The sequence below is a fragment of the Cydia strobilella genome, chromosome Z (genome assembly GCF_947568885.1).
Source record: "Cydia strobilella chromosome Z, ilCydStro3.1, whole genome shotgun sequence".
In the NCBI taxonomy this organism is placed as follows: Eukaryota; Metazoa; Arthropoda; class Insecta; order Lepidoptera; family Tortricidae; genus Cydia; species Cydia strobilella.
In genome coordinates this window covers 19816400-19844116 of record NC_086068.1, presented here as the reverse complement: position 1 = coordinate 19844116, position 27717 = coordinate 19816400, and the positions used below count along the sequence as shown (strand labels likewise).

Genomic DNA, 27717 nt, shown 5'->3' with positions numbered 1-27717 from the left:
TTAGAGGATCGAAATAAAGTCATGATAGTCATTATTTATTCGTATAAATTACAAGGTGCCCTTTCAAATGGAGTACTGGTCTAATGAAGAAAACTAAGGTTAATGTGTTTTAAATACAAAGCGATGCTCTCACTCATAACACGGTGCCACAGTAAATCGATTTGAAAAGTTCGCCGAAAGAGCGGCATGGGATGAATCACTCAACAATGAGAATGTCAGAGATAACGATCGCTCTTGAGGGTGGCCATGACATTCCGCCGTTTAGGAAAATGGAAACATTCATACTACACGAACACTATCATTGCATAAAATTGATTGCATAGATTAATTATTGCACTGCTACGTATATGCTACAAATGCTAAATGTAAACATATAATGTTATGAAGTTCCCCGCAAATGCCGTTGCCCGGTTACACAAACACAAACTATGATTTAGTTATAGTATGAATTATCTCAGATGATTTTTACGTCTAAAACTCTAATCTGTTAAACAAAAGCCATTGTTTCTTTTATGCGAGCTGTCGGCCATTGTGTCTGAGCGCGTAACACTATGACTTTACTATACTCGCCCTCAACCAAAATGACGACTAGGGCAATAAAACCCTTGAGCTCGCGTTATCAGTTTCCCATTGTATTGCACGGAGCGAGCGGAGATGTCGATATTGGCGATAAGTTGAGTGAGTGAATAGGTACATTTCTTGTGCATGAATTCAATATTATTATAATAAAAGTGGAAATACGGTGTAACATTATACTTAATTAAATACATGTGCATAATATTTCAAATAAATAATTTATACAATTTCTTTATTTAAGGTATAGAAGTGTAAAACTGAGGTATAAAAAGGTTAACTACGCTACTATTTACTAACTTATAATATTTACACAGGCAAAAATCATTAAATAATTGGACAATTACAGTGAAACTAAAATAAAATAGAATGACATCGACGTTTAAAACACTTCGTAATCGACACATTGCCATCGCTACGACCGCCGAGCTTAATTAACCCTGCCTCGAGTTTTATGGCCTCAGTCATCATTTTGGTTAAGGGCGAGTTTAGTAAACTAGTATCCAGATAAGTTTGTTGCCGTCTCAATAGTAATAGATGGCATGAGGCATTGGCTACGCTAAACGTCTATTTAATCGTATGTACTAAATCTATGATTGATATATTATTAAAATTAATGAATTGAGTATTCTAATAAAGTGATAATGAGTGAAAAATGTAGATGGATATCAATTCCTTTAAATATAATTGCATTGCAGCAACCATTTGGTTATTGGCATACTTCGTTAACAATTTGAAGTGTGAAATAGATCGACAAAAGAACTTGGTATGTTTAAGTACCTACTAGGTATAAACTATCAGCATCCATCCTGAAAAACTAAGTAAGAGTGAAGGTCTGCTCCAGGTTGCAAAAAATGTTCTTATTTCCCCTATTATGTGAACATACTGAATATGTTATTAAGAATAGGGTAGTTGACAAATTTTTTTAATGGTATCAGTCAATCAGGTTTCTTTTGAGGACAAAGTCACAAATGATGGTCAGTCTGGCACTTTACTGAGCAAATGCTCTAACACAAATGGCAACACATCGTGACGTCACTGTGTCACTTTGCTTAGAAGCCGCTTTGTTTAGAAGCCGTTCCAATGTATGGAAAACAAGGAAAATGCGATTTTGTCGGTGAAATGTTGCGTTTATGTATATTGTTGCTATACAATATTTTTTAAATAAAATGTAAGGAATCGAATGGTACCGTTATTTTTTTTTTCTTATTTGTTACAAAAAAAATTTTTTTTTTTTCGAAATTTTGAGGTATTTTTTTTATTATTCCCGGAACAGACACCACATTATACATAATAAATGCCCGATACGGAAATTTGGCGGAGAGGCCGGGTGAAGAATTCAGATGTCGTATTGTAATTAATAATTAGCGACTCTGTATACGCCATACGAATAAATAAATAAATTATTCCCATATATTTTTTAAGTTTCCAATTTATTGTGATAAATTGCTCATTTTCTATCTATTTAACTAGATTTAGTTACAAAATTCAACATGTGTCAACTACCCTATTGGTTGCACCAAACCATTTGTCACTGTTAAAACGTTCGGTGAAATGAGTTCTGCCCTCCTAATGATAAGTGCAGTAACTCGTTCAAACCAGTTTTCGAGAAAAAGCGGTTTGAAAATTAATTTCTTTTTTTACCTGTATCTCATAGACTATTTTAGTGACAGGCATCAATCATATATCAAAATATTTGTTACTGTTTACAGACTTCGTATATATTACTGAAAATATAAAAACGCATTCAAATGGGACAAAAATTACGAAAACGCATTAATTATTAATTATACCGTAGGATTTGACAAAACTATTTCTAACCATAACTGCAGTAAGTAACACTTTTGCTGCACTTTTATTACAAAAAGTACTTAATGCAGTTATCGCTTCAGAATAAGTTAATAAAGTATTAGGTTTGCTTAAGTATAAACGTAGTAACTAATTATTTAATTTAAGTCACTCCGATGTTGGGAAAATCATTTTTCACAATTAAAAGTGCAGTAAGTATAGTTACTGCCCTTATAAATAGCGTGCTCAATAAAGTCAAAAATAGATTCTTCCACTGTTAAGCGCAGTAACTATAGCTACTGCACTTTTAACAAAAAAAAACTAACAGTTTAACAAATATATTCCAAAAACTTGCGCAGTATCTAAACTTATTGCACTTATGCTTGGTAAACTATATACATATAAAATTCTAAGTTACTGCAGTTATCGTTAATGGAAAGTAAAGTTCCTGCCATATTTTATATTGCACGTCAAAGACGAAGTTGTAGAGCTCGTCTTGCTGATTCCGAATATGTATGTAACTCTATTTTGACAAAAACACGAGTTACTGCACTCTTTATTCGGAGGGCAGAGTTATAGGTATGGGAAGTCTCATACTGATCACCGCTGATTGAAGTTGATCAGTCCGCCAATCGTGCGGTTGGTGCAACTGGCCCGAAACCAATCAAATCTTGCAAATATTGTAGACAATGCTAGCTATGACGTATCTGATGCCAACACTATTCAACCGACCATACTAATGGCTAATGTAAATTATATTGTTATGTCGAAAGCAATATTATTGTTACAGCTAAGTGTAAATCAGTGGGGTAATATCGAATGAAAATTTCCATTGTAATTTCCTCCGGCGGCGACCTTGTGTCGATGGCACAGACTTCACAGGCAATAGTAAGTTTCTATCTACATTTGCCTGTCTTGTTCTTCTTTGTTGAAAAACCCTGAATGACGACTCACATTCATAGTGGTTCATTTATAATAATTCACCTTTGTTTCTATTATCAAATATATAAGTAAGTTCAAGATTGGTAAAACATTCCAGTAACTTTAAAAACTCAGTCAAGATTTTTATTTTATAAAAAATTGTATACTTTTTTATATCGTCGTTAAATGTCTCCCACTAAAGTGTATGTTGTAAATCAAAACAGCCAAGTGAATTTATTAATGGTTTCTAAATAGGACAGTATTGCGTTGAGAGTCCGTCCACGCTCCGTCTAAGTTTGCTCCGACTTTACTTGGCAGAGACAATGTATGGGACCATCACAATGAATACTTAGCGTTACGTGGACTCTGGCCCTGCCTACATAACTCACTTGTAATTAATAATCATAAATAATATAATATAACTATAACTAGTATCGTGATTGAAAGTTTTCCTTGCCTTTCGATTAATGTAAAGTATATATTATATTGTAAATAAAATTTGAATTTATTGTATTTACCCGTACGAAGCGGCTATGTCAGTGTATAAAATGATATTATTATCACATTTCAATTTAAAAAACGTTAGTTAACTTAGTTAATTTTGTGGTAGGTATGTCGCAGACTCCACAAACGATTACTTAATGTCAAACATGTATTAGTTATCTGTATTTGAAATCATCATTAAAAGTATTATGAACTACAGCTAAGTTACTTGTAAACCCCCTAAACTAAAGGTATGATTACAAGCGGGACTGTTTACATGACAGCCCCGATTCCTAATATAATATTATTACAATAATAAAGCCTCAAATGTAGTTCCATGGAGCTATTCCCATAAAAAGAAGCCAATATACAACTATCGCAACCTCTGTCACCCTTAAGAATGGACTGAAAAAGCAATAATCACAGTTGTGTACTGAAACATTAAATTAAATGGTTAAACAAGTAGGTAAGTTATATTACTCTAAGTTTTTGTATTTTATCAATATCGATGAATTGTTTGACAAAACACTTGGATGTGTTTCGGAACACATTATATTTACCAAAATAAAATAATTGTACATATTACAATTATACCATCTTCCATTGTTATTGATTTGGTTCCTCTGGTACGTGTGTTACAACTGTCTAAAGGTCATTCGATAAATAATTACATTTTGTACCATATTTAACTGACATTTATAATTTTATTTTGGTACCTATTATAATAACAATTGTCGAATATTTCATGTCCGTATACTATATGACAACCAAAAAATATTGCTACAAACCAAAATTTGATACGTCGGTCGTAGAGCAGTTTTTCATAAATTCTATAATCAAGAAACAGTGTATGTAACGTAAAACGTTACTAAAATTATTTTCTTGCATTTAAATTGCAAGGTGTTTATATTTTTATACAATTATATAATATACCTAATTAAATGTATATATTTACACGGTTTCTAAAGTCCTGAATAGTTAACGACGGTAGACATTCACATCCGAGTCTTACGGAAGGGTGCTCACTAACGGCGCGGCACAATTATATATTTTTTCTCAAAAATGGACGGCAAAGTCAACGTTGCCGGTTAAAAAGTAGGTCGCGAAGTGCGTAGTTTATGGTCAGTCAAAAAATTAAAAACATTGCACTCTCGATTTCGGGACTGCAATGTTGCATACAAATTCCATTATTTGTCGAGTCCCAAACTTTTTAATAGTTGAAGTGGCCATATCAAATGAAGGCATAGGTCCATTAAACAGCCAAACAGATGATCAGTACTTATTATTACAATGTTGGTACCGCGACTATTTTGGTGTCTCAAATAGGTTGGCGTATTTTCAGCAGAAAAATACACTTCTATTTTTAATTAAAAAAATAAAAAGGCGGCAAAGCAAATCTTTTTACTTTTTTCTGTGAAAATATATACATAATAACGTTGCTTCTGTAAAATATTTCTATTATATTTGTGTTTATTGCGCCATTTTTGAGAAAAGCACTATATATGACTCGGCTGGAAGGCTACTTGCTGGCTTCGGATTCAATTAAACGGTCTCCCAAGGTCGTCCGTTTAAAACGAATCCTCAGCCAGCAAGTAGCTACTTCCGAGCCTCGACAATAATGTACTATTATTGGTGATGATTAACAATGAAACAATCGTCAATGCGTTTTGCATCGTCAATGAAATATGATTTCAAGTTTGATTATAATTGATTCGCTAGGTAGTGAGCGGTGCGGCGGTCCCTCGTCGAAGTATCGTGTCGACGGGAATCGTGTCTATACCCAGACCGGGGCGGGGCGGGGCAGCGGCGGCGACCGGCGTTATGGGTGGTGCAGCAGCGGCGTGTGCTCGCCCTGCTCCCAGCGGCCCTGCCGGTCCGAGCAGTTGTTCACGCAACACGCGCCCACCGACGGCGATGCCTGCAACACACACACACACACCACATACTAAAAACACATGCATACCTCATTTACATTACATCAATGAGTAATGTAACAATGAGCGGCTACTTATTTCGCTGCTCAAATTGGCACTTTTTAAGCCGATTCAAAAGATAGGTAACAAAAGTGCAAGACAAAAAGAGTGGCTAGAGCAGTAAGTAAGCACAACCTATGCTTGATCCTCCAGGAACATATTCTAGCAACGAGAACAACACACAGTGACAAATAAATATCGCACCTGCTAGTAAAATGTAATGGAAGTTATTTTTGGATTACATAAATAGCATAAGGATATGCGATGACTTGACGAATACATGCGCCCTAACAAGAGAGCAAGAGTAAGAGTGCTAGAGAGTAAGAGCGCTATTAATTAGAAACTTACTAACCTAACCTAAACCGGATTCTAATCACTATTAATAATATTACAGATGTAGTGCCTAATTGATTGCCATCGTATTTTTTACGGAAACGTTCATATTTGTCATGCTACTTCAGTCAACAAAGTAGTACTTTTTGTATTGAGCCTGACTTAAATAGCATAACACATTTTGTGCGTTTCCGTGAAAATACGACGGCAAACAATTATGCACTATCCTACATCTGTAACTAGGTAATAGAGTAAAAAAATCAGTCTTCAGAATTAAGCCCGCTGTTGGTAAGTTCGGCTGAGCACGAAATGACGCTCCCGACTTTGAGAATTAACTCCAGGCCATCCTTTTCATGTCAACATGTTACCGTAACGACAGTGTTTGTACTCACGTGCGAGATGTGCAGATCGTAAAGGTGCAGCGTGCTGACGGACATGTCGCGCGTCTCGTCGGCGGGCGCGTCGGCGGGCGCGTCGGCGGGCACCAGGCCGAGCGCGCTGGCGCCGAGGCCGCTGCTGGCGCCCGCGAGGCGGAACGAGCGCGAGCTTACGCGCGCGCTGCTCACCGCCGACCCCGGCCCGTCCTCCTCCTCGTCGCTGGTCTCGTCCATATCCTTGTACAAAAAATACGTCGATTAAAAACACAGATCTCTGTATAAACAAGCGTGTATTATAAGGCAATTTCTTTCTGTATCTAATTTGGTATCCATCATCATCATCATCATCAAAAAGAGAACAGCTTCATCGTTCCATAATTTTGCATTGTCAGCTCAGAAACTGAAGAAGTTCGTCAAAATTTACTTGCAATTAAAAATAATAATTTGCAAAAAGTTATTTTTTATTCTATTTGGGCCTTTTGATTCCAAGATTTTTCTATTCCTCGTAAAAAATGAGGACCCTATTGATGTATTTAATGTGATACTTACAGGTAATCTATATGGCTGCCGCTGTTGGTAGTAGGAGAGCACAGCAGGCAAGGGAGTGTTGGTGCCAAATATGCTTTGCTGTATATACGACCCGAGCATCGTTTTGTTCTGAAATATACAGCACCAGTATAGTGTCTTTCTAAACTGTAGTATAATACCGATTAGAAAATAAGTTTAAATAAATATTATATGACATTATAGGACATTCTTACACAGATTGACCAAGTCCTCAGTAAGCTCAAGAAGGCTCGTGTTGTGGGTACTCAGACAACGATATATAATGTATAATATACAAATGCATAAATACAACTCAGGAACAAATATCTGTGCTCATCACACAAATAAATGCCCTTACCGGGATTCGAACCCAGAACCAACGGCTTCACAATTTCGCTTCGTCTTGCCTTCCTGGAGGAAAAATACGACAAATAACCAGAGGCAATATTTAACTATAAATCATTCATCCCGTAGCATAGATGTGCAACAACGGAGATGCCATCAATCGACTTACGCCAATGCGTAGCATAGATGTGCAACAACGGAGATGCCATCAATCGACTTACGCCAATGCGTAGCATAGATGTGCAACAACGGAGATGCCATCAATCGACTTACGCCAATGCGTAGCATAGATGTGCAACAACGGAGATGCCATCAATCGACTTACGCCAATGCGTAGCATAGATGTGCAACAACGGAGATGCCATCAATCGACTTACGCCAATGCGTAGCATAGATGTGCAACAACGGAGATGCCATCAATCGACTTACGCCAATGCGTAGCATAGATGTGCAACAACGGAGATGCCATCAATCGACTTACGCCAATGCGTAGCATAGATGTGCAACAACGGAGATGCCATCAATCGACTTACGCCAATGCGTAGCATAGATGTGCAACAACGGAGATGCCATCAATCGACTTACGCCAATGCTATCCATGGGCATACGATTTCCAAAAAAATTTTGGCTGGTTCGTTTTCTATGGGAGGGTAATTTTTTTTCGCGATTTCGTGATTGGTCCCATAGTAAAACTTGCTCAATATTCCCAAAACCTCCCTGACAACGGGAATGCACTTATTTTTTAGCCACCCTGTAGATACGAGAAAAATCGTAAATTCATTACCTCATCTAATATTGGAATGATTTAAAGACGTAATTTTATTTACTTATTTTTACATAAATACAATCATCTTCCTCGCGTTGTCCCAGCATTTTGCCAGGGCTCATGGAAGACTGGGATCCGCTTGGAGACTAATCCCAAGAATACGACACACACAGTTTCACATAAATACAATACGCCCTAATAAAAACTTACATCCGTGATTTTTGGTTGAAAAGCTGGTATTGTACTTCACTTCAGGTATTCATAACATTTGGTGCATTAATTTACAAAAAGTTAAAAACGATCTAAATATGTAATTTATTATATTATATACATCTAGCCAATTGCCAAAATTGCAGAATAATAGTGTCTACAGGCCGTGACTCCTTGGTTTCTCAATCTCACTGAGTTTTTGTTAAGTTATTAATGAATTACCTAATTGAATACCAATTTGTTGACACTATAATGGAATAATTGAGTAAACTGACAATATAACATTCTAATTTTCTATAATTATAAAACTATTTCTTGACGATAATTCACCAATTTAATGTTATATTTACTACGAATTGATTATTATTATATTTCCACTGAAAGTACCAATTTAAACATATCTTGTTTTGTATAAATTAACTTTTTAGTTTTAACTAGTTTTTAAGACATTGCTACGCCCTTGCAGGGTGACCATGTACCAAATCTCTATGTAACACCTTTTATAACCATGGTTTTTGCATTAAATAAATGAAAATGAAAAGTTTTGTTCGAGTGAGACTTAAAGGACTAGTATAGTCCAGGAATACTCTGTGGTAGAACAATGCAACTTTATTGTGTTTAGGTTCGTTAGAATTGTCTCGATGTTAGCTGAATGTTGAAAAAAAAAGTGCAGTCAATGACAAAAGTTGTATTTTTTTTGACAGAAACCTTTTTTATCAATGATGGCAAACAATATAAAAAACCGGCCAAGTGCGAATCGGACTCGCGCACCGAGGGTTCCGTACATATTACCCTTATTATGTGCAAATAAATGATTATGATTATTTAAAAAAACTATTTACTAGATCTCGTTCAAACCAATTTTCGGTGGAAGTTTGTATGGTAATGTACATCATATATTTTTTTTTGTTTTATCATTCTCTTATTTTAGAAGTTACAGGGGGAGGGGGAGGGCATTTTACCACTTTGGAAGTGTCTCTCGCGCAAACTATTCAGTTTAGAAAAAAAAGGATATTAAAAACAACAATATCATTTTACGTATGGGTTTGTGAAAAATAAATTTTGAGTTTCAGTTCTAAGTATGGGGAACCCCCAAAATTTAATGTTTTTTTTTTCTATTTTTGTGTGAAAATCTTAATGCAGTTCACAAAATACGTCTACTTACCAAGTTTCAACAGTATAATTCTTATAGTTTCGGAAAAAAGTGGCTGTGACATACGAACGGACAGACGGACAGACAGACATGACGAATCCATAAGGGTTCCGTTTTTTGCCATTTGGCTACGGAACCCTAAAAAGCATATATTAGAAAAAGGTTGGCGAAACTGAAATGACAGTGACATAAGTGACATTCACAGTTTTGACAGTGACGTATCTGTAATACTACTGATGCCAAATGGAAATTGTCATATACTTGGAAATTTCGACCCATGCCACCGAGCCCGGGTGGCCGAGCGGTTGAGGCATCTGTCGCGTAAACGGAGGACGCTGGTTCGATTCCAGCCGCGGGCAATGGCGGCCTCGTCGGCGGCGACGTCAAAGGACAAGAACACTCGAAAGCTCTAATCAAAGGGTTCAACGGCAAAACTGCTAAGGAGCTTCTAAGGCTCAAAAGATATAAAACCTGCGCAGTGACTAGAATATTGACTGGACACTGTAAGTTGAACAAACACATGTTCCGAATTGGGAAGAAACAGGATGCGACATGCAGGTTCTGCCAGGAGTCAGAGGAGACTGCAATGCACATTCTCTGTTCCTGTGGACCACTAATGTCAAAAAGAAGTATCCACTTAGGGCGGCACATACTGCAACCCTATGAGGTACAGAACATTACGGCCCAAATAATCTGGAATTTTCTGGACTCAACGGGCATTAGTAACGAACTTTAAAGGGCCGTCACAATAGATCACTGCTTGGTCGACGTGACACTCACAGGCCCACAACACCCCAACAATAATAATAAATGGCGGCCTTGGTCATTTTTGCCTTTACAATGCATGTGCCCGAAAAGTGCGTTTCCTACGGAGCCATATCATCCGGAAAGTACTACTTTTTCGCACTAGTGCTATTTGTTATCATTTTTTTTTACAGTACATATGGTGCTACTTTCTCGCACTAGTGCGGGAAAGAGCACTTTTCGTGCATATGTCGAAAGTTTAAAGGGCCATATGTACTGTAAAACGTTGTACGATACACGTGCGAATAGGTAATTCGCAACTGGTGTCGATTTAAAACACTCTTTTTAATAATTAAACTTATTTGCCATGATATGTTTTTTTATTTACTCGCACAATGCATAGTAAAACATTGTATGATACACGTGCGTAAAGATGATTTCCGCACTTGTTGCATAAATAGCTATTGTACAGTCGCCATCAGATATATCGGAGCGGCCGAGGTGCTCAAAAATGTCTGAACACGCACGACTGTATATGATATTTATTTCGTTTACAGTTTAAATAGTAGTATGACTACTTGTAAAAAACACAAATTAAAATATTTTCATAATAAAGTAATTTAATTTGTTCTTAGAGAATGCAGTTTTGTTTATTTTCAAAAATAAAAGAATGTTTCCTTTAAGCAAAATGAGCTAAGGTTTTGAGGTACTTTCCCTCCAGGGCCTATTCATTCTTTCCACAATGTATAAAACCATTTGTTGCACAAACTTCTTCAGTGGAATTTTTCTAAGATCACATTATATCTTAACTATTATATCTATTTATTTTCATTATATCTAGCTTATTTATTATATTCTATCTATTATAATGAATTGTTAATTTAAATTTTATTTACATTACCAGTATAATAGTGTACATGTATGAGCCAAATAGCTTGAAATAAATTAATTTTAATTTAATTTGTATTTGACAGTAATGAGTGGACCTTTATATATATGAAACTAAAACCTACCGTTTAACTGGAAGCCTTCAGGTAACATACAGGGTGTCCCAGAAGTACCACGTCAGAGTAACACCGGAGGTAGGTCAACTCAAGAGGAATCTAACCAGCCTAACATGACCCCAGTAAAAGTTGCACGGTTTTCGAGTTATTACCGAAATAATAAAAAATAATTGAGAATTTTCCCCTTTGTTTTAACCTTTTTAGTACCTACCAGCACCGATAACTCGAAAACCATGCAACTTTTAGTGGGGTCATGTTCGGCTGGTCGGAATGCCTAACTGCATTACACACCCCGGAAATAAAAACAAACAAAACAAATCAAAAAGGTTAAGTTCATGTTCAGTTGACCTACTTCCGGTGTCACTGTGACGTGGTTGTTCTGGGACACGCTGTATATAAATAAGGGTAAAATGATAATTGTCAAACATGTGATGTTAGGTTGCGCCTACAATAGTTCGGTCATGTAAAGTAAAGTATAGTATAGTATAGTATAGTATGTGCACTGACCAGCGCGTTGGCGGCGGGCACGGCGTGGTGCATGCTCTGGCGCAGCGAGCGCAGGAACTGGCGCTGCGCGGGCTCGGCGGGCTGCCAGCCGGGGTGCCGGCACGAAAACGCCACCAGCGACAGCTCCGTCTTGCCGCCCTCGCCTTGGTTGTACTGCGTGTTGCCTGGGACACGATCAATACATACTATCCATACTAATATTATTCATGCGAGTGTCTGTCTGTCTGTCTTACGGTCTGTTACCTCTTGACGCTTAAACAGCTGAACCAATTTAGTTTAAATTTGTTATAGAGATAGTGAGTCCCCGGGAAGGACATGGTAGTTTTTATCCCAGAAATCATCCTTTAAGGGGGTGAAAAGGGGGGTGGAAGTTTGTGTGGGAAATCGATAAAAAGCATATTGGATAAAAAATAAGCTACCCAAATTTAACACCATGCAGACGAAGTCGCGGGAAAAAACTAGTAATATTATAATGCGAAAGTGTGTCTGCCTATCTGTCTGTTACCTCTTCACGCTTAAACCGCTGAACCGATTTAGTTGAAATTTGGTATAGAGATAGTTTGACTCCCGGGGAAGGACATAGGGTAGTTTTTATCCCAAAAATCATCCTTTTAGGGGGTGGAAGTTTTCATGGGGAATCGATAAAAAACAGATTGGATAAAAAATAAGCTACCCAAATTACCAACTCCACGCAGAGAGAACATAATAATATTAATAATTCAACCTATGTACAGGTGATTTTTTTTATGGAGCACAGAGTGAAGTTACCAATTCCTGTGCTGCTATGCCAAAACAGTCTTAGAAGACCATTTCTAACTTTTAATTAACAATATAGACATATACAGATTTTGAAAAAAAAAATACAGTCAGCGACAAAATCGACAATAAGTGTCAAAAAGCATGTGAAAAAAATCAACTTTTTTCATACTAAATGCATAGAAAACATCTTCCCTCGTTTGCGATTTTTCTATTGCCCTAACCTAACCGGGAAACTTTTGATCCTGGATAGAAATGGAATCCTGGATGAAAAATCTTTCTCAAAATAGAATATTTACTCTGACTGTACATGTTTTCCAAAATCTGAAAAAGTCAAAAATTGTTAATGTAATAATTAAGAATGGTCTATTAAGATTATTTTGGCGTAGCAGCACGGGATGTGATAACTGTCCTGACCTGACCCTGTATGTCTCACTGACGGGTACAATATACACGGCTTGTTCTCACACGAGAGACATATTTGTACCCAAGCTGGTCCAAAGCGGGTTGGGACTTTTACAAACACCTTTTAGAGCGTGTGAACAACAAGAAACAGCAGCATATTCATTATTATTCATAAAACTGATTTACCTACTCGTATTATTTCCTATTAGCATTGACTGCGAAACTCGAGAAATATGTGTGAGAATAGATCCTTGTTTGCCAGCATTGTGATTACCTTTCGCTTTTTCAGCATGTTTGCCAGGGGCCTGCCAATCCGGGTGTCCATGGCGCCGGATGTCCAACTGAAGAAAATAACACGAAAAATAATAATCATTTTCTGCTTGAACCTGATGCAGAAGCCAATTAGTGCGACTCGTAAGCTAAAAGTACGGTCACAAATGAAAGAAAGCATGAAACTTGGCAAGCATGAAGCTTGTCGGTAAGAAAAAAAAGAGAAGGGGAAGCAACTTAACAAGTGGATGCTTCCCCCTTTCCACTTTTGTGTCCCATTTTGCAGTTTTTAATTGTTAGTAGAAAAACGGTTTAAGTCGGCAAATGGCCAATACACTATAATATAACATACCTACATAAGCTACATGCATGCCACGTCTTCTTTCAGATGGGAATTTACTTTTGAAATTAGGGAAACGAGCTGGACTAAATAAAAAGTTTGCGGTCAGAAGTGTCTAAAAAAATATCGCCCAGTATGGGCTTGTCAGGAATGTTTATTATATTACAGACCACCCCCTATAGAGCGAGCTTATAGGGCGACTCGCGGTCACCGCCCGTATGGTGTATAGGTCTTATATAAGATTGCTCGCGCGCCGCTCCGATCAGTTGCGCCAATTGCGCCCAAGAATACGACCTATTAGCAGTGTGCACGTCTGTACGAAAATAAATCGTAAATAAATGAATTCGTTCGCTAATACTTTATATTGCAGCGTAAAATGGTGTGGCAAGTCATCTAAGACTTCCAAAAATACAAAACAGATGAAATAACATTCCAGTTAATTGTGAAATTCATTATTTGGTTAGAAATTGTTTCTTATCCGCGGGGTTCATTTTACACTGGTCAATACGGTTGTACTGAGCAGCAACGAAGTATGCCCATCCCTTTTCGTCAACATGAAACTGCAATGTGCTATCCCTTTCACGTTAACGACTAGTGATGTGACGGTGATGCTTTCGTCAGTTGCGGAAACTTCGTGCTTTCGTTCGTACCGTATTGTACCATTTTAAACAATATAAAAGAAAACTGGGATTCTTTTTTATTGATAATAATTAATTATGTAGAATCTGTAGTTTTATTTAGTTGGTAGTTTATCTTAGTAGGTAGATACCTACGTAGTTTAGTTTTTAGGGTTCCTTACCCAAAGGGTAAAAACGGGACCCTATTACTAAGACCCTACCACTGTCTGTCGGTCTGTCACCAGGCTGTATGTCATGAACCGTGATAGTAAAACAGTTAAAATTTTCACAGATGATGTATTTCTGTTGCCGCTATAACAACAAATACTAAAAAGTACGGAAGTTGGAGTTACTCAGAAGCACCTTATTTTTTTAATACCCTTTTACGAAGTACATATACTATGTAAATCTCATGAATGTAAATTTCACCACAAAATGTATGCAACACCGAGTATTAAATTTCATACATATTTTCTGGGACCCTTATTAGGTACTTTACGTTTAGAATCTTATATCATTAATATGCTAAGTATTTTTTTAGATATATTTATAAAGTACCTACCTAATGAATTATTATATTGTTTTAATATTATTAAGTATTGTTTCTGTAGACTTTATTGATAACAATTTTACCACAATAAATTACGGTACAACTAGTACGTACCACTGCCTGTAATGAACATGTCCCATCCCTACGGTTACACGTGTCGTTTGGAACGACCAATCACAACACCGTGAGCACCCGCCCCGCACCTCAGAGGTTGGTGATTTCCGTCGCGAACAAAATGGCCAATATTAGGCTTCTATAGGCGGTTTTCTGTGGTTTATATATATTGATTAGCGACCCGCCCCGGTTTCGCACGGGTTACACAAAACCTTATCAAATTACATCTATAATCACTCTATTGATAGGTGAAAACCGCAAAAAATCCGTTTAGCAGTTTTTGAGTTTATCGCGAACATACATACTCGTACACACAGACAGACGCGGCAGGGGACTATGTTTTATAAGGTGTAGTGATTAATAAATATAATAAAGCTAGATGTTAAAATTACAAACTAACGTGCAGGAAACTGGTAACAGACTAGTTTCCGTGAACAATCGTGGGTTTTACACAATTACTCTATTACCGATCACTATCTAAGCATGGCTATCTACAGTCGCCATCAGATATATGCTCCAAAATATTTTACGTCTTGCACTTTACTTTACATATCTGATGGCGACTGTACATAGATTAGAGATCACACCAATTCTGGCAACTCTAGGTGGAAATTTTAAGGTGTGACCGGTGGACATATGTTCACAGGACTACCTACACCTGCGTACGCGAGGCGGACGGACATACCCACAGATCTACAATGTACAGTCGCCATCAGATATATCGGAGCGGCCGAGGTGCACAAAAATATCTGAACACACACTCAAACACCTTGACAATAGAGGCGTGTTCAGATAGTTGAGAGCATCTTGGCCGCTCCGATATATCTGATGGCGACTGTACAAGATTGAAATGAAATGAAAATTGTAATGAAAATATCAACGAATGACGAAACCAATGTTCAACGAATTTGGAAAATATTTGAAAAAAAAAAAACCGGTAAAGTGAGAGTCAGACTCGCGCACCAAGCAAAAAACGGCAATAAAATCACGTTTGTTGTATGGGAGCCCCCCTTAAATATTTATTTTATTCTGTTTTTAGTATTTGTTGTTATAGCGGCAACAGAAATACATCATTTGTGAAAATTTCAACTTTCTAGCTATCACGGTTCATGAGATACACAGCCCAGTGACAGACGGACAGACAGACAGACAGCGGAGTCTTAGTAATAGCAAAGATAGATATAACTCCGTAATAGATGGATACAGTCTAAGGAAAAAACGTGCCTCGAAAATCAAGAAAATTTGATTCTCGTTCAGAGGGCGCTACTAGTTTTGGCCTACAGTCGTATAGATGGCGTTGACGGTTTCGTTTGTTATTTAACAATTTTAACGCATATCAGTGAAAGAACATTGGTCAAAATCATATAAATATAATTAATGCAAATAAAAGAAATCATTTATCCATATATAAATACATTTTACCGTATTTTTATAAATCTTCATTTTTAGTTCTAAAGTGTGTCGACAGATGGCAGTGAATTTACTGGGGTTACAAAATTTACTATGACAGTACCGCTCTAGTATAAGTTACTCTATGGTAATAGGGTCCCGTTTTTATTACCCTTTAGGTACGGAACCCTAAAAAAAGTAACGTCATTAATAATATTTTCATTTTGCCCTTGAGTTTAATCATAATTATGTTTTGCGCAAACATTACATGGCTGACTACTTGCAGACATGCTGTGGACTAGGTGCTTGTTTATCTTATACATAATTATTGCAATAGACGTCACTTTGTTGTTTGTTATTAATTAAGATTTCCGAAGGTAATTTGAAAAACCGGCACAGAAGGAACGTATTAATATACAGTACAATCTCACTAATCCGGCACTAATGCTGACACAAGACAGCCGGATTACTGGAAAATTTGGATTAATGGAATGTAGAGCAAATCCGCATATTATTGATGTCTGTCGTAGAAATACATTTTTTAATACAGTTGCTCAAAAAGTGGTACTTTTTGTGGCTGCGTAGCGTGCGAGAAGCTCAATTTCTCGAACTAGTGCTTTTTACTTTTTAGTTCCAAACTATACTTTCGAAACGCAGTTAAAATTGAATTTAGCGCGGAGCAGGTACCAGGGCCTCATGAGTTATGAGGAGGTGTCGTTGACCAACCCGCGTATGAAGGTATCGCGGGCTGCGGCAGCTCGCGTATCTTAGCTGTATAGGTACTTTTGGTTTTGGTTTGGTTTGGTGGTATGATTCTACTAATGATATATTAATTTATTATTTTTTCGCAATTGTATTAAAAAACGTCGTTTACAACACGTGTGAAATGTCTTTTTACCACTCGTACCGAGTCTTGCCACTTGCTTTCAGCTCGTGGCAAGATACCTCGGTACTAGTGGTAAAAAGACATTCCTTTCACACTAGTTGTAAAATGTACTATTACTAAAATTCTGAATTCATAGAAAATTCAACTCTTATCTGGAACAGCCATTTATAAAGAGATTGAAGGGCGAACATTATAAGCGTACATAGTAAATTAGGACATAGAATGATCATTTGTATACCAATTTTAGTGCCAGATTACTGGGTATACCTGACCATCGAAGTGCCAGACTATCTCTAGATTTCACTGTATATATATTTTTCAACTTTTATAAGTGGCCAGTGTTTATTATGAACATGCACGTTTTTCTAAAGAGTTTTTAATCGATTAGTTTGAACGGGCGGGTATAGAAAATGTGTGGTGATGTATTTAATTTAAAATGAACACCTTGTTCTACCACTGATAAAATTAATTAAATACATTCATTTCGTAGCTTTTGTAGCTTTGGTGAAAAACTTGGAGGAGTCGCTGACGCGGCTGACGTGAAAGTACTTAAAAAACAACATTTTTGGACAGCAATATATCTTGTAATTGATGTCATATAATTGTCTTTAATATATGCACAATATACGTGACGCACGTCAAAATCGGCTGGCTAGAATAATAAATCAGGAAAATCATATTTCTTTTTTTTAAACAAAAAACTATAGTTTGGCTGAAATTTAGCATACTTGTTACCAAAGAGGATATAATAAGAGGATGTCACAGTAAATTTTGTAACCACTGTAAATTCACTGCCATCTATCGACATACTTTAAAACTAAAAATGAAGATTTATAAAAATAGGTTAAAATGTATTTAAATATAGAAAAATATTTTTTTTATTTGTATTAATTATATTTATATGATTTTGACCTATGTTCTTTCACTGATATGCGTTAAAATTATAAATAACAAACGAAATCGTCAACGCCCTCTATACGAGAGTAGGCCAAAACTAGTAGCGCCATCTGATCGAGAATCAAATTTTCGTGATTTTCGAGGCACGTTTTTTCCTTAGACTGTATCCATCTATTACGGAGTTATATCTATCTTTGGTCACAGCATTAAAAAAAATTACAAGCCAAACCTCGTTGGTTGCAGATTCACTTAAAAGCTTATCCTGGCATGGCCTTTATGGCAGACGTAATATTGTGATACAAAAAAGCGCTGTCTTTTTTTTAAATCATTTTTGTGAACCTACTGTACCTTAAGCGTAAGCGTCATTCCAGATTTGTGGACATACCTGCGCGAAGGAGCACACGTCGCCGATACCCAGCACGCTGACGGTGAAGTTGCGGTAGAAGTCGACGATGTCGAGCGCGCGCGAGCGCAGCCGGTACAGCACGAGCGGGCTGAGCAGCGGGCTCAGCACCTCAAACAGGATGTACACCTGTATTATGAAATAGTACATTATGATACAAGTGTGCTAAGTTAGTCATTATACACGAGGTGAAATTGTGCGCAATAAGAGAGCCGATGTGTGTAATGACCAATGCACACGCGTTTCATACGACGTTTTTCAACACACTTGCGAGAAAAAAAAGAAACTCATATTAATCAAATTTTAATAGTTAAAACAGTTAGTATTGTGTGTTGCATCTGTCATACTGCCGGCCGCCCCTCGCCCCGGCCGCGGGCGGCGCGGCGGGCGGGCCGGCCGGGCCGCGCACTGCGCAGCCGGTCGGGCGCGCCCGTGCCCGCCAGTACGACCAATTAAAGAAGGCTCCCTTTCCATGCATATTATTAGCAATCAGTTACCTTCTTAACTCAGTCGGATAATATAATGAAAAAGCACGAGTGGAATAATACACTGAAAGAGCACGCATGTTTAATATCTAGGATTATGAGCCAAAAATTGGTGGAATAAAAACGTCGTTTTGAGCCAGTGTGTTAAAATATTACCTTGTGATACAAGTGTGATAAGTTGGTCATTACACACGAGGCGATATTGTGCCTAATAAGAAAGCCGATGTGTGTAATGACCAATGCACACGGGTTTCATACGACGGATTTCAACACTCTTGCGAGCAAAAAAAGAAATTTTCATATTAATCAAATTTTAATTGTTAAAACAGTTAGTAAAAGTCTAAAATCTGTCATACTGCCGGCGGCCCCTCGCCCCGGCCGCGTGCGGGCGGGCCGCGGCAGGCGGTCGGTCGCGCCGGTGCCCGCCAGTCCGACCAATTAAAGAAGGCTCCATTTCCATACATATTATTAGCATAAATCTTAACTCAGTCGGATAATATAATGAAAAAGCACGAGTGTTATAATATACTGAAAAAGCACGCGTGTTTAATAATATCTAGGATTATGAGCCAAAAATCGGTGGAATAAAAACGTCGTTTTGAGCAAGTTGCGAATTACCTATTCGCACGTGTATCGTACAACGTTTTACAGTACATATGGCCCTTTAAACTTTCGACATATGCACAAAAAGTGCTCTTTACGCACTAGTACGAGAAAGTAGCACCATATGTACTGTAATAGTACATTACGATACAAGTACGAAAAATAGGAAATTCGTAACGAGTGGCGATAAATTAAAACACGACCGAAGGGAGTGTTTTAAATCGACACGAGTTGCGAATTACCTATTCGCACATGTATCGTACAACGTTTTACATATGGCCCTATACATTTTTGACATAGTTGCGTAATGTGCTAATTATCGCACTAGTGCGGTAAAGTGCACCATATGTACTGTAAAAATATTTTCAACAGACTTGCTCAAAACGACGTTTTTATTCCACCGATTTTTGGCTCAAAATCCTAGATATTAAACACGCGTGCTCTTTCAGTGTATTATTCCACTCGTGCTTTTTCATTATATTATCCGACTGAGTTAAGAAGGTAACTGATTGTTAATAATATGCATGGAAAGGGAGCCTTCTTTAATTGGTCGTACTGGCGGGCACGGGCGCGCCCGACCGGCTGCGCAGTGCGCGGCCCGGCCGGCCCGCCCGCCGCGCCGCCCGCGGCCGGGGCGAGGGGCGGCCGGCAGTATGACAGATGCAACACACAATACTAACTGTTTTAACTATAAAAATTTGATAATATGAGTATCTTATTTTTCTCCCAAGTGTGTCGAAAAACGTCGTATGAAACGCGTGTGCATTGGTCATTACACACATCGGCTTTCTTATTGCGCGCTCGCTTACAGCTCGCGCGCACAATATCGCCTCGTGTGTACTAACCAACTTAGCACACTCGTATCATAATGTACTATTACAGTACATATGGTGCTACTTTCTCGCACTAGTGCCCCTATCTCCCTGCGGTCGTGTTTTAATTTATCGCCACTCGTTTCGAATTTTCTTCTTTTCCGCACTTGTATAGTAAATAACTATTAATAAATAAATAAATATTAGGGGACATCTTACACAGATCAACCAAGCCCCAAACTAAGCAAAGCTTGTACCAACTTGTACTATGGCTGCTAGACGACGATATACATACTTATATAAATAAATACATATGTACATAGAAAACATCCATGACTCAGGAACAAATATCTGTGCTCATCACACAAATAAATGCCCTTACCGGGATTCGAACCCAGGACCATCGGCTTTACGAGCAGGGTCACTACCCACTGGGCCAAACCGGTCGTCGACTTTTTAATCAGTCAGAGGACTTAATTTTTAACTCATTTACTGCCAGCGCGAGGTACACGCTACGAGTGTAGCCGATAACACGTTTTTTTCCGTTTGTAGCGAAGAGCGCCTACGAACAGAGAGCCCGCCTAGCGGGTCGCTGGCAGTGAATGTGTAAAGAGCCACCGGTTTGGCCCCTACGTATGTTCAGCGTAAATGAAGTTTTGTATGTATAAGTTTTGGTTTTAGTAAGTGGTTGGTGTGTGGTGGGCAGACTGACCGCGCGGAACTGGAACAGCTGCTGGAAGTGCGCGGCCACGTCCTTGGTGTGCGCGCGGCCGCGCCACGCCGCGGGCAGGTAGTGCACGTGCCCCAGCACCTGCACGAACAGCTCCTCGCCGCGCGCCGGGCCCGCGCAGCCGCCGGACAACCGCTCCTCCTCCCCGATCAACGCCCTCAACATTACATTTACAATACATACGGTTATCACACTGTTGCCGAATCAAACATCATTGAAGAAATGTGTTTTTAGTGCCTTTTTATTAGTTAAACCAAAGATAGATATAACTCCGTAATAGATGGATACAGTCTAAGGAAAAAACGTGCCTCGAAAATCAAGAAAATTTGACTCTCGTTCAGAGGGCGCTACTAGTTTTGGCCTACAGTCGTATAGATGGCGTTGACGGTTTCGTTCGTTATTTAACAATTTTAACGCATATCAGTGAAAGAACATGGGTCAAAATCATAAAAATAATTAATGCAAATAAAAAAAATCATTTATCTATTCTATCGTATTTTTACATTTACATTCTATCGTATTTTTATAAATCTTTATTTTTAGTTTTAAAGTGTGTCGACAGATGGCAGTGAATTTACTGGGGTTACAAAATTTACTATGACAGTACCGCTCTAGTATAAGTTACTCTATGGTTAAACATTACATTTTTAAATAAATTTTGTTAGTGTGCTAAAAAAAAACATTTTGCGTGACAGTTACTCCATATAAAAAATGAACTGTCATATCGTCAGGTGACAAGCAAAACACACAAATTACTGAAAAATATTTAACATAAATCAACCTTATTCGGGTAATAATACGGTTCACTATGGCTATGAACTTGTGGTGGTACTTACTGACTTTTGCTTGTCACCCGACGATATGGACCATCATGGGTATAATCAGAGTATCTTATATGGTTTTTTTTTTTTCAATTATATGTAATGTTAATTAAATAATTATCATCATGACACGTAATGTTAATTACCTGGCGCCGGCCAGCACGCAGCCCAGGATGGTGATGATGGTCAGCACGTGCTCCACCGTCAGCACGTCCTCGTCGTACACCGACAACATCACCAGCACGCCCAGCACGCTCGCCGAGAAGAACATCACATTCCTGCGACACGGCAAATTCTTATTGACCGACTGAGCCCGAAGCGTCTCCATTTCAGCTTGGGCAAAAATGTTTTGGTATGTCCAGCTGTTCTCCTCCACGGACCGTACTTGCACTTGCACTTGGTGCAGCTCACAAAGACACTACTTTTAGGGGCTTCTTGTTGACCCGGGTATAGGTATAGCAGGAGACATGAGGTGAAAGACAAGTATAGATACGAAAAAAGAATACTATTTTCAAAATCCCTCTGTCATTACCGTCACATTTTGCTGATACAATAGGTATTACACCTAAAACATTGTGAAGATTTACAGATGGCGTGTAGCGATCTACTATTATCTCATGCAAGTAACGTTATGTGTTTGTCGCTTCTCACTCATTGTCATTGCCGCACAGTAAGTCAGACAGTAAGCAAAGGCATGGGATGGTAAGAAAAACATACAAAGACCAAGGTGCATTTCATAAACCTGTTTTATATAAATTGTTACTTTCGCAGTAAGACGCGTAATGAGGTCAATTGAAACAACATTGAAAAGTACAATTTCCTCATCAATTCGTATGTCACTGCGATTGCTTTAGTAGGTATAGTATAGTATAGGTATACCTATTATAAACAAGTCGTAAGTTCTGTTCCGTATTTATGGTAGTTTGTCTCCATCCAAAGACGCCAGCTTCTTCGTTGTTGTTGTTGTATGAACACTAACTGAATTCATTGCTTAGTATCTTGCTGTATTAAATGTACGAGTACTCGCGAGCCGCATGCGGCTATTTGAAGGTACAATTGCGGCTCATAAAACCACACAAACCACACAAAAAATATCACTTGAGAGTTCTTACGACTACTGAAAACAACACTTGTGGCTCTTTGAGGTTTCGCTCTTTTCCTAAAAAGTTGCCGACCTCTGCACTAGTAGGGTGGCTGCTATAGTTACTGGTCACTACATATTAGTAGTTGGCCACTCCTAACAAATCAGAAAGAAACAAGCCATTAGAAGTCTTATTGTTAGGAGTGGCTAATTACTATGTAGTGGCCAATAACTATAACAGTTACCCTAGATATGATGCTTAGGTACGTAGTAAACAGGAAAGCGTGCTTGCTTACTTGGCGATAACCGTGGTGATGGGCGAGGAGAAGCTGGCCAGGTACTTGGTGGCGGGCTTGTGCGCGCGGTTGAGCCGGTCGCGCAGCTCGTGCTCCAGCTCGTTGAAGTGCCGCAGCGTCACGCGCGCGTACAGCGACCACGTGCGCAGACCCAGCGAGCCCGGCGACCGCTTTATTAGCTGTGAACGAACACTCGCGCGCGCTGTAGCGTAGCCAAACAAACTTCATACGATTCCTAATGTTCGACTGACATCAGATTGCTGCAGTCTGCCTGCTAGCTATCGCGAGCATTGCAGCTGCTATTTCAATATGCAATGTAAATATTGTACAAAAGATTCAAATTCCTTTGATTCTAGTAAGATTTCCTGACTCAGTGAAGTGGGTGATGGGTGATATTCTGAGTACATTTATGGCCGCAACGCGGGCAGGACGCTTATCAAGTTTACATACACATTGCATGTATAAACGTACGCTTACGTTATCTTAGACGCATTGAACTAGCATTTAACGCCTATCATATAAAACGCTTAGACTCTTCTGATCGTAACGTCAATTATCATAATCTATATATATAAATGCAGGTTTCCTGACTGACTGACTGACTGACTATCAACGCAGAGGCGAAACTACTAAAGCTAGAAATTTGAAATTTACACACCAAGTTACATTTCTAATGTGTACTAGAAATAAGAAGCGATTTTAAGAAATTCAACCCCTAAGGGGGTTAAAAAGGGGATGAAAGTTTGTATAGGGTTCAAGTTTTATTTTAAGCTAGGAACTTAAACTTTGTTAAAAGGTTTTATCAAAATAGAAGGAAACTAATTTCAGCGTTATTAAAAATTCATCCCCTAAAAGGGTTAAAAAGGGGTTGAAAGTTTGAATCCATTACAAATGCTTTAAAACTGAAAGGCATAATATAAGATTACAAAAAAAGTTATTTCAAATGTGGTCCAATTTTTTTAAAGCTAGGATCTTGAAATTTGATTAAATGGGCATTATATTACAATAGGCGAAAACTGATATCACCGTTTTTGAAAATTCATTCCCTAAGTTGGTGAAAAAAGGGTGGAACGAAATTTTTTGTAAATAGTGAACTTGGAATGTCGTAATAGGACACAATAATACAAAACAAGAAAGTGATTTCAGCGTTTTTAGAAATTTATTCCCTAAGGGCCATTTGCACCATTCTCTAATCCAGGGTCACCAGTACAATTTGACACTGGGTTAACGGTTTAACCCCGGGTTAGTGGGATGGTGCAAGTGGCACTATGGGAGTTAAAATGGGTTGAAAGTTTGTATTAATCCCCTAAGTTGGTGAAATAAGGGCTGAAAGTTTTCATCAAGAGTGAACATTTCTTTTAAAATAGCAGACTTAAAAATCTTCTAAGGGGATTGAGAGGGATTATATCGAGAACCTTGAAACTTCGTAGGTTGTGACAGACAAATCTCTAGCCTTGTATAATAATTAACAAATTATTAACTGTCCCTACTGCTATCTTTTGCTGTATAATGTTCTATGCTCATGTAGAATATACAACCACCAACATACAAATCCACGTATACAAAGTCGCGGGCAACAGCTAATGTATCATAACTCTTTCTGACAAATCATACTGACAGACAATGCACACAATAAATACATGAAATTTTAAATATATATTCCACAAACGATGTACAACTCTACATTACAAGGATATTTTTTAATTCTAATTCTAAAGATAGAATTTCATAAAATTCCAAAAGGGTGAAACTGGAGTTCAAATATCATTTACAAACCTCTGCATAGTTGAAGAAGAAATATAGAATCTGCCAAGCCTGTATAAGCGGTGTCAGTAGTAGATTAATAAGTGCTAGGAACAAGATTTGCCTCTCCAGCTGACGAGCCAGTAACATCCGTTTCGAATGGTCTTTGTAGCACTCCCGCAGCTGCCAGCAGTTCTCCCAGGGACTCCACGGACTAGCTGTTCACAAACACAACATGTATAAATGTTCTGCAATAGTTATTTATGATACAAGTGCGGAAAGAAATCATTCTTAAATATGGTGACATTTCAAACATTCATCCGCCATATTTTCATGTTTTGACAGGTTAGGTATCGAAGGCACAGACCTATCTGGCATTCAGCCACAATTGAAAATTGTGTAAAAATATTTTAAAAGGCTATTTAATTAATCATATTAAATATTTTTAAATTTCTTAAACAAACAAAAATACTAGATTATAAATGTTAGTATTTTAAAAGTAAGCCTCATTTTTACCTAGTTAATTCGTATGAAATAGTAACATAATTTCAAAAAAAAATCCTTTTTTTTTTCACAATACATAACTCCCGCGGGATTCGCGGGAACAATATAGGCCTTTGTCCTTCAGTACACCTGCATGACATAAGATCTTTTTCGAGCAAGTGTGATGTAAAATTTATTATTTTGGTTAAATACCTACTGAAAATACATTATCTAAAAGGTTAACGGATTATGCTAATTAAGTGGACCTTGTAAAATAGTACTTACAAAATAAAAGAAATTCCAAATTCCACTTTAAGCCTTTAGACAAGTAGTGGAAATCACCCACAAAAGGCACATGTATCTGTAGCGGCAGTAAACTTTTGTTAACCATGGCTACCATGTAGTTGTTAAACCTAAAATAATACATAATTATTACTAGATTCCTCATAAGCATTAATTGTGAGCGATTGTCCACCCTTAGACAAGAAGGAATACAAAAATTCATTCCTAATTGCAAATGTTACATATCAGTGAATATAATGTTGCTTGAAATAAAGTATTAATAATAATACATATAAGCTGCAGTGTGTTTAATAATGTATTTGTATATGCCACCTTTAAAGTAATACCTCTTAAAGAGAATAACAATTGTAAGGTGAAATCTACATTTAGGGATAATATTTTGTTACCTCAGAATTCGATGATAGATATCCAACTCATTAATTTCCTGTTTGTGGACACACATGTGATGTTCGGGTTGAGCTTCCCGGACTCTGTCCTGAACTGTTGACCAGCTTACCCATACTAGGTCACTCTATAACAAAACAAACTCTTTAATCATCACATTTCATATTAAAAGTCATGATAAAATTATAAAACTTGTTTATTCTACTTACATCTTTTATTTTAAGTGCATTATTATAAAATAATTTTGTATCATATGCATAATATAAATGATATATTGATAAGACTAGTCTCATTATCCAAATAATAGAACATAACATGATGAGGCACCACCTAAAAATAACATGATGTGTTTAAAATAGTAATCATTACATCAGAAAACATTGTTATAATAATAAAATTGAGCTTGAAATTAAAATAAAAACACTAGCATTAAATGGCTTTATTCTGTCTAGTATCCAGCATTAGGTGCATTAAGGTTAACAATAATAGCTGTAGGTTTACATATAATGTTAACAGTGATATTATTATGTATAAACATTTGCTAAGCAGTTATTTTACATAAGCATTGCATTAAAACTATTATAAGGACATGCACAATATGAACTTTAAAATGTCATATATTTTCACAAGAGAGTTGATATTTAATGAGGGTCAGAGTAAAAAAGGAAAAACATAACATACATGAAAATTTAGTAAATACCTTTACAACAATTGGCATTGAATAGAGGTTAGAATGCTTACCAGTGCCAAGAAATAAATCCAACACATACTGAACTTGAATATATAACATCATTTAAAGTAAGTTTTTCACTCCTGTTTGCATTTGGGTCATTTCTGAATAGAACAGGGTATTTGACACAGTACACCAAAAATGTTGAAAACCATACAATGAAAACAAATTGTAATAAGTAAAAACAATCTGACATAATCATTGGGTAAAATCCTCCTCTTATGTAGTAATGGTACATTCTTGTGAAGAAAGAGTCTAGATCTTCTATATGAGTCCATCCTCCTAAAAGCAGAACACAAACAAAATATATTTAAGGTATCTAAGGTACCTTCGCATAAAATTATCCCAGGAACAGAAGTTACAAGAACCAGCTCTATCAATCTGTGTACTGTACCTTTGTTTTTTGGTACTTTATGGATGATAACATTAGTAGCGTCTTCATGTTCATGGTCCAGGGTTAGCATCATAGGTGCAGCATTTGTAGAATCTGCCAAATAAGCCAAAGGCGGAGACGTTTCATTGTCCAGGGCGCTGTACGTAGTATCGCGACGACTAAAGTGAGCCATTTTAAACTTGTTATCACTTTTACATTTACTGCGATTGATTTCGAGTTGGGAAATTGTATACTACGCTTAATTTATTATCATCTACATATTCTCGACTTTGCTGCAAACGCGTAAAAATAACTTTTACAAGAACAAAGCGCGAAATTTATACAAAGGATTTTCATCGATCGAAAACGTTTTATCGTAAATTAAAAACTAACACGTTTTTTTTGCATTTGGATTTGAAACCAATCTATTAAGTTCAAGGATACAAAGAATTTCGTAAGTCTTCAACTGTATATTTTATACACTTCACAAAACGAATGAAATGACGAAAATAAAGCAAATCAA

General features: G+C 37.4%; 1 protein-coding gene across 1 annotated transcript; it reads right to left on the bottom strand.

Annotated features, from left to right (window-relative positions):
- LOC134754221 (autophagy-related protein 9A) lies at positions 1-27717 on the bottom strand. The gene is made up of 15 exons (XM_063690392.1): positions 27216-27717; positions 26833-27103; positions 26301-26421; positions 26094-26218; positions 25690-25817; positions 24955-25139; positions 23179-23357; positions 21948-22079; positions 20963-21137; positions 18333-18479; positions 13159-13225; positions 11724-11887; positions 6998-7105; positions 6464-6685; positions 1-5683 (listed from the first exon to the last, which is right to left on the bottom strand). The coding sequence occupies exons 1-15, from the start codon at positions 27385-27387 to the stop codon at positions 5585-5587; spliced, it is 2295 nt and encodes a 764-aa protein (XP_063546462.1). The 5' UTR covers positions 27388-27717; the 3' UTR covers positions 1-5584.

Excerpts from the sequence above, each read along its gene's own strand:
- LOC134754221 (XM_063690392.1), bottom strand. The coding sequence starts at position 27,387 with ATGGCTCACTTTAGTCGTCGCGATACTACGTACAGCGCCCTGGACAAT. Across the intron at positions 25,140-25,689 it reads TTTGGAATTTCTTTTATTTT|CTAGTCCGTGGAGTCCCTGG; the intron begins GTAAGTACTATT and ends GTTTGTGAACAG. Across the intron at positions 7,106-11,723 it reads TGCCCGCCGCCAACGCGCTG|AACAAAACGATGCTCGGGTC; the intron begins GTCAGTGCACAT and ends TGTATATTTCAG.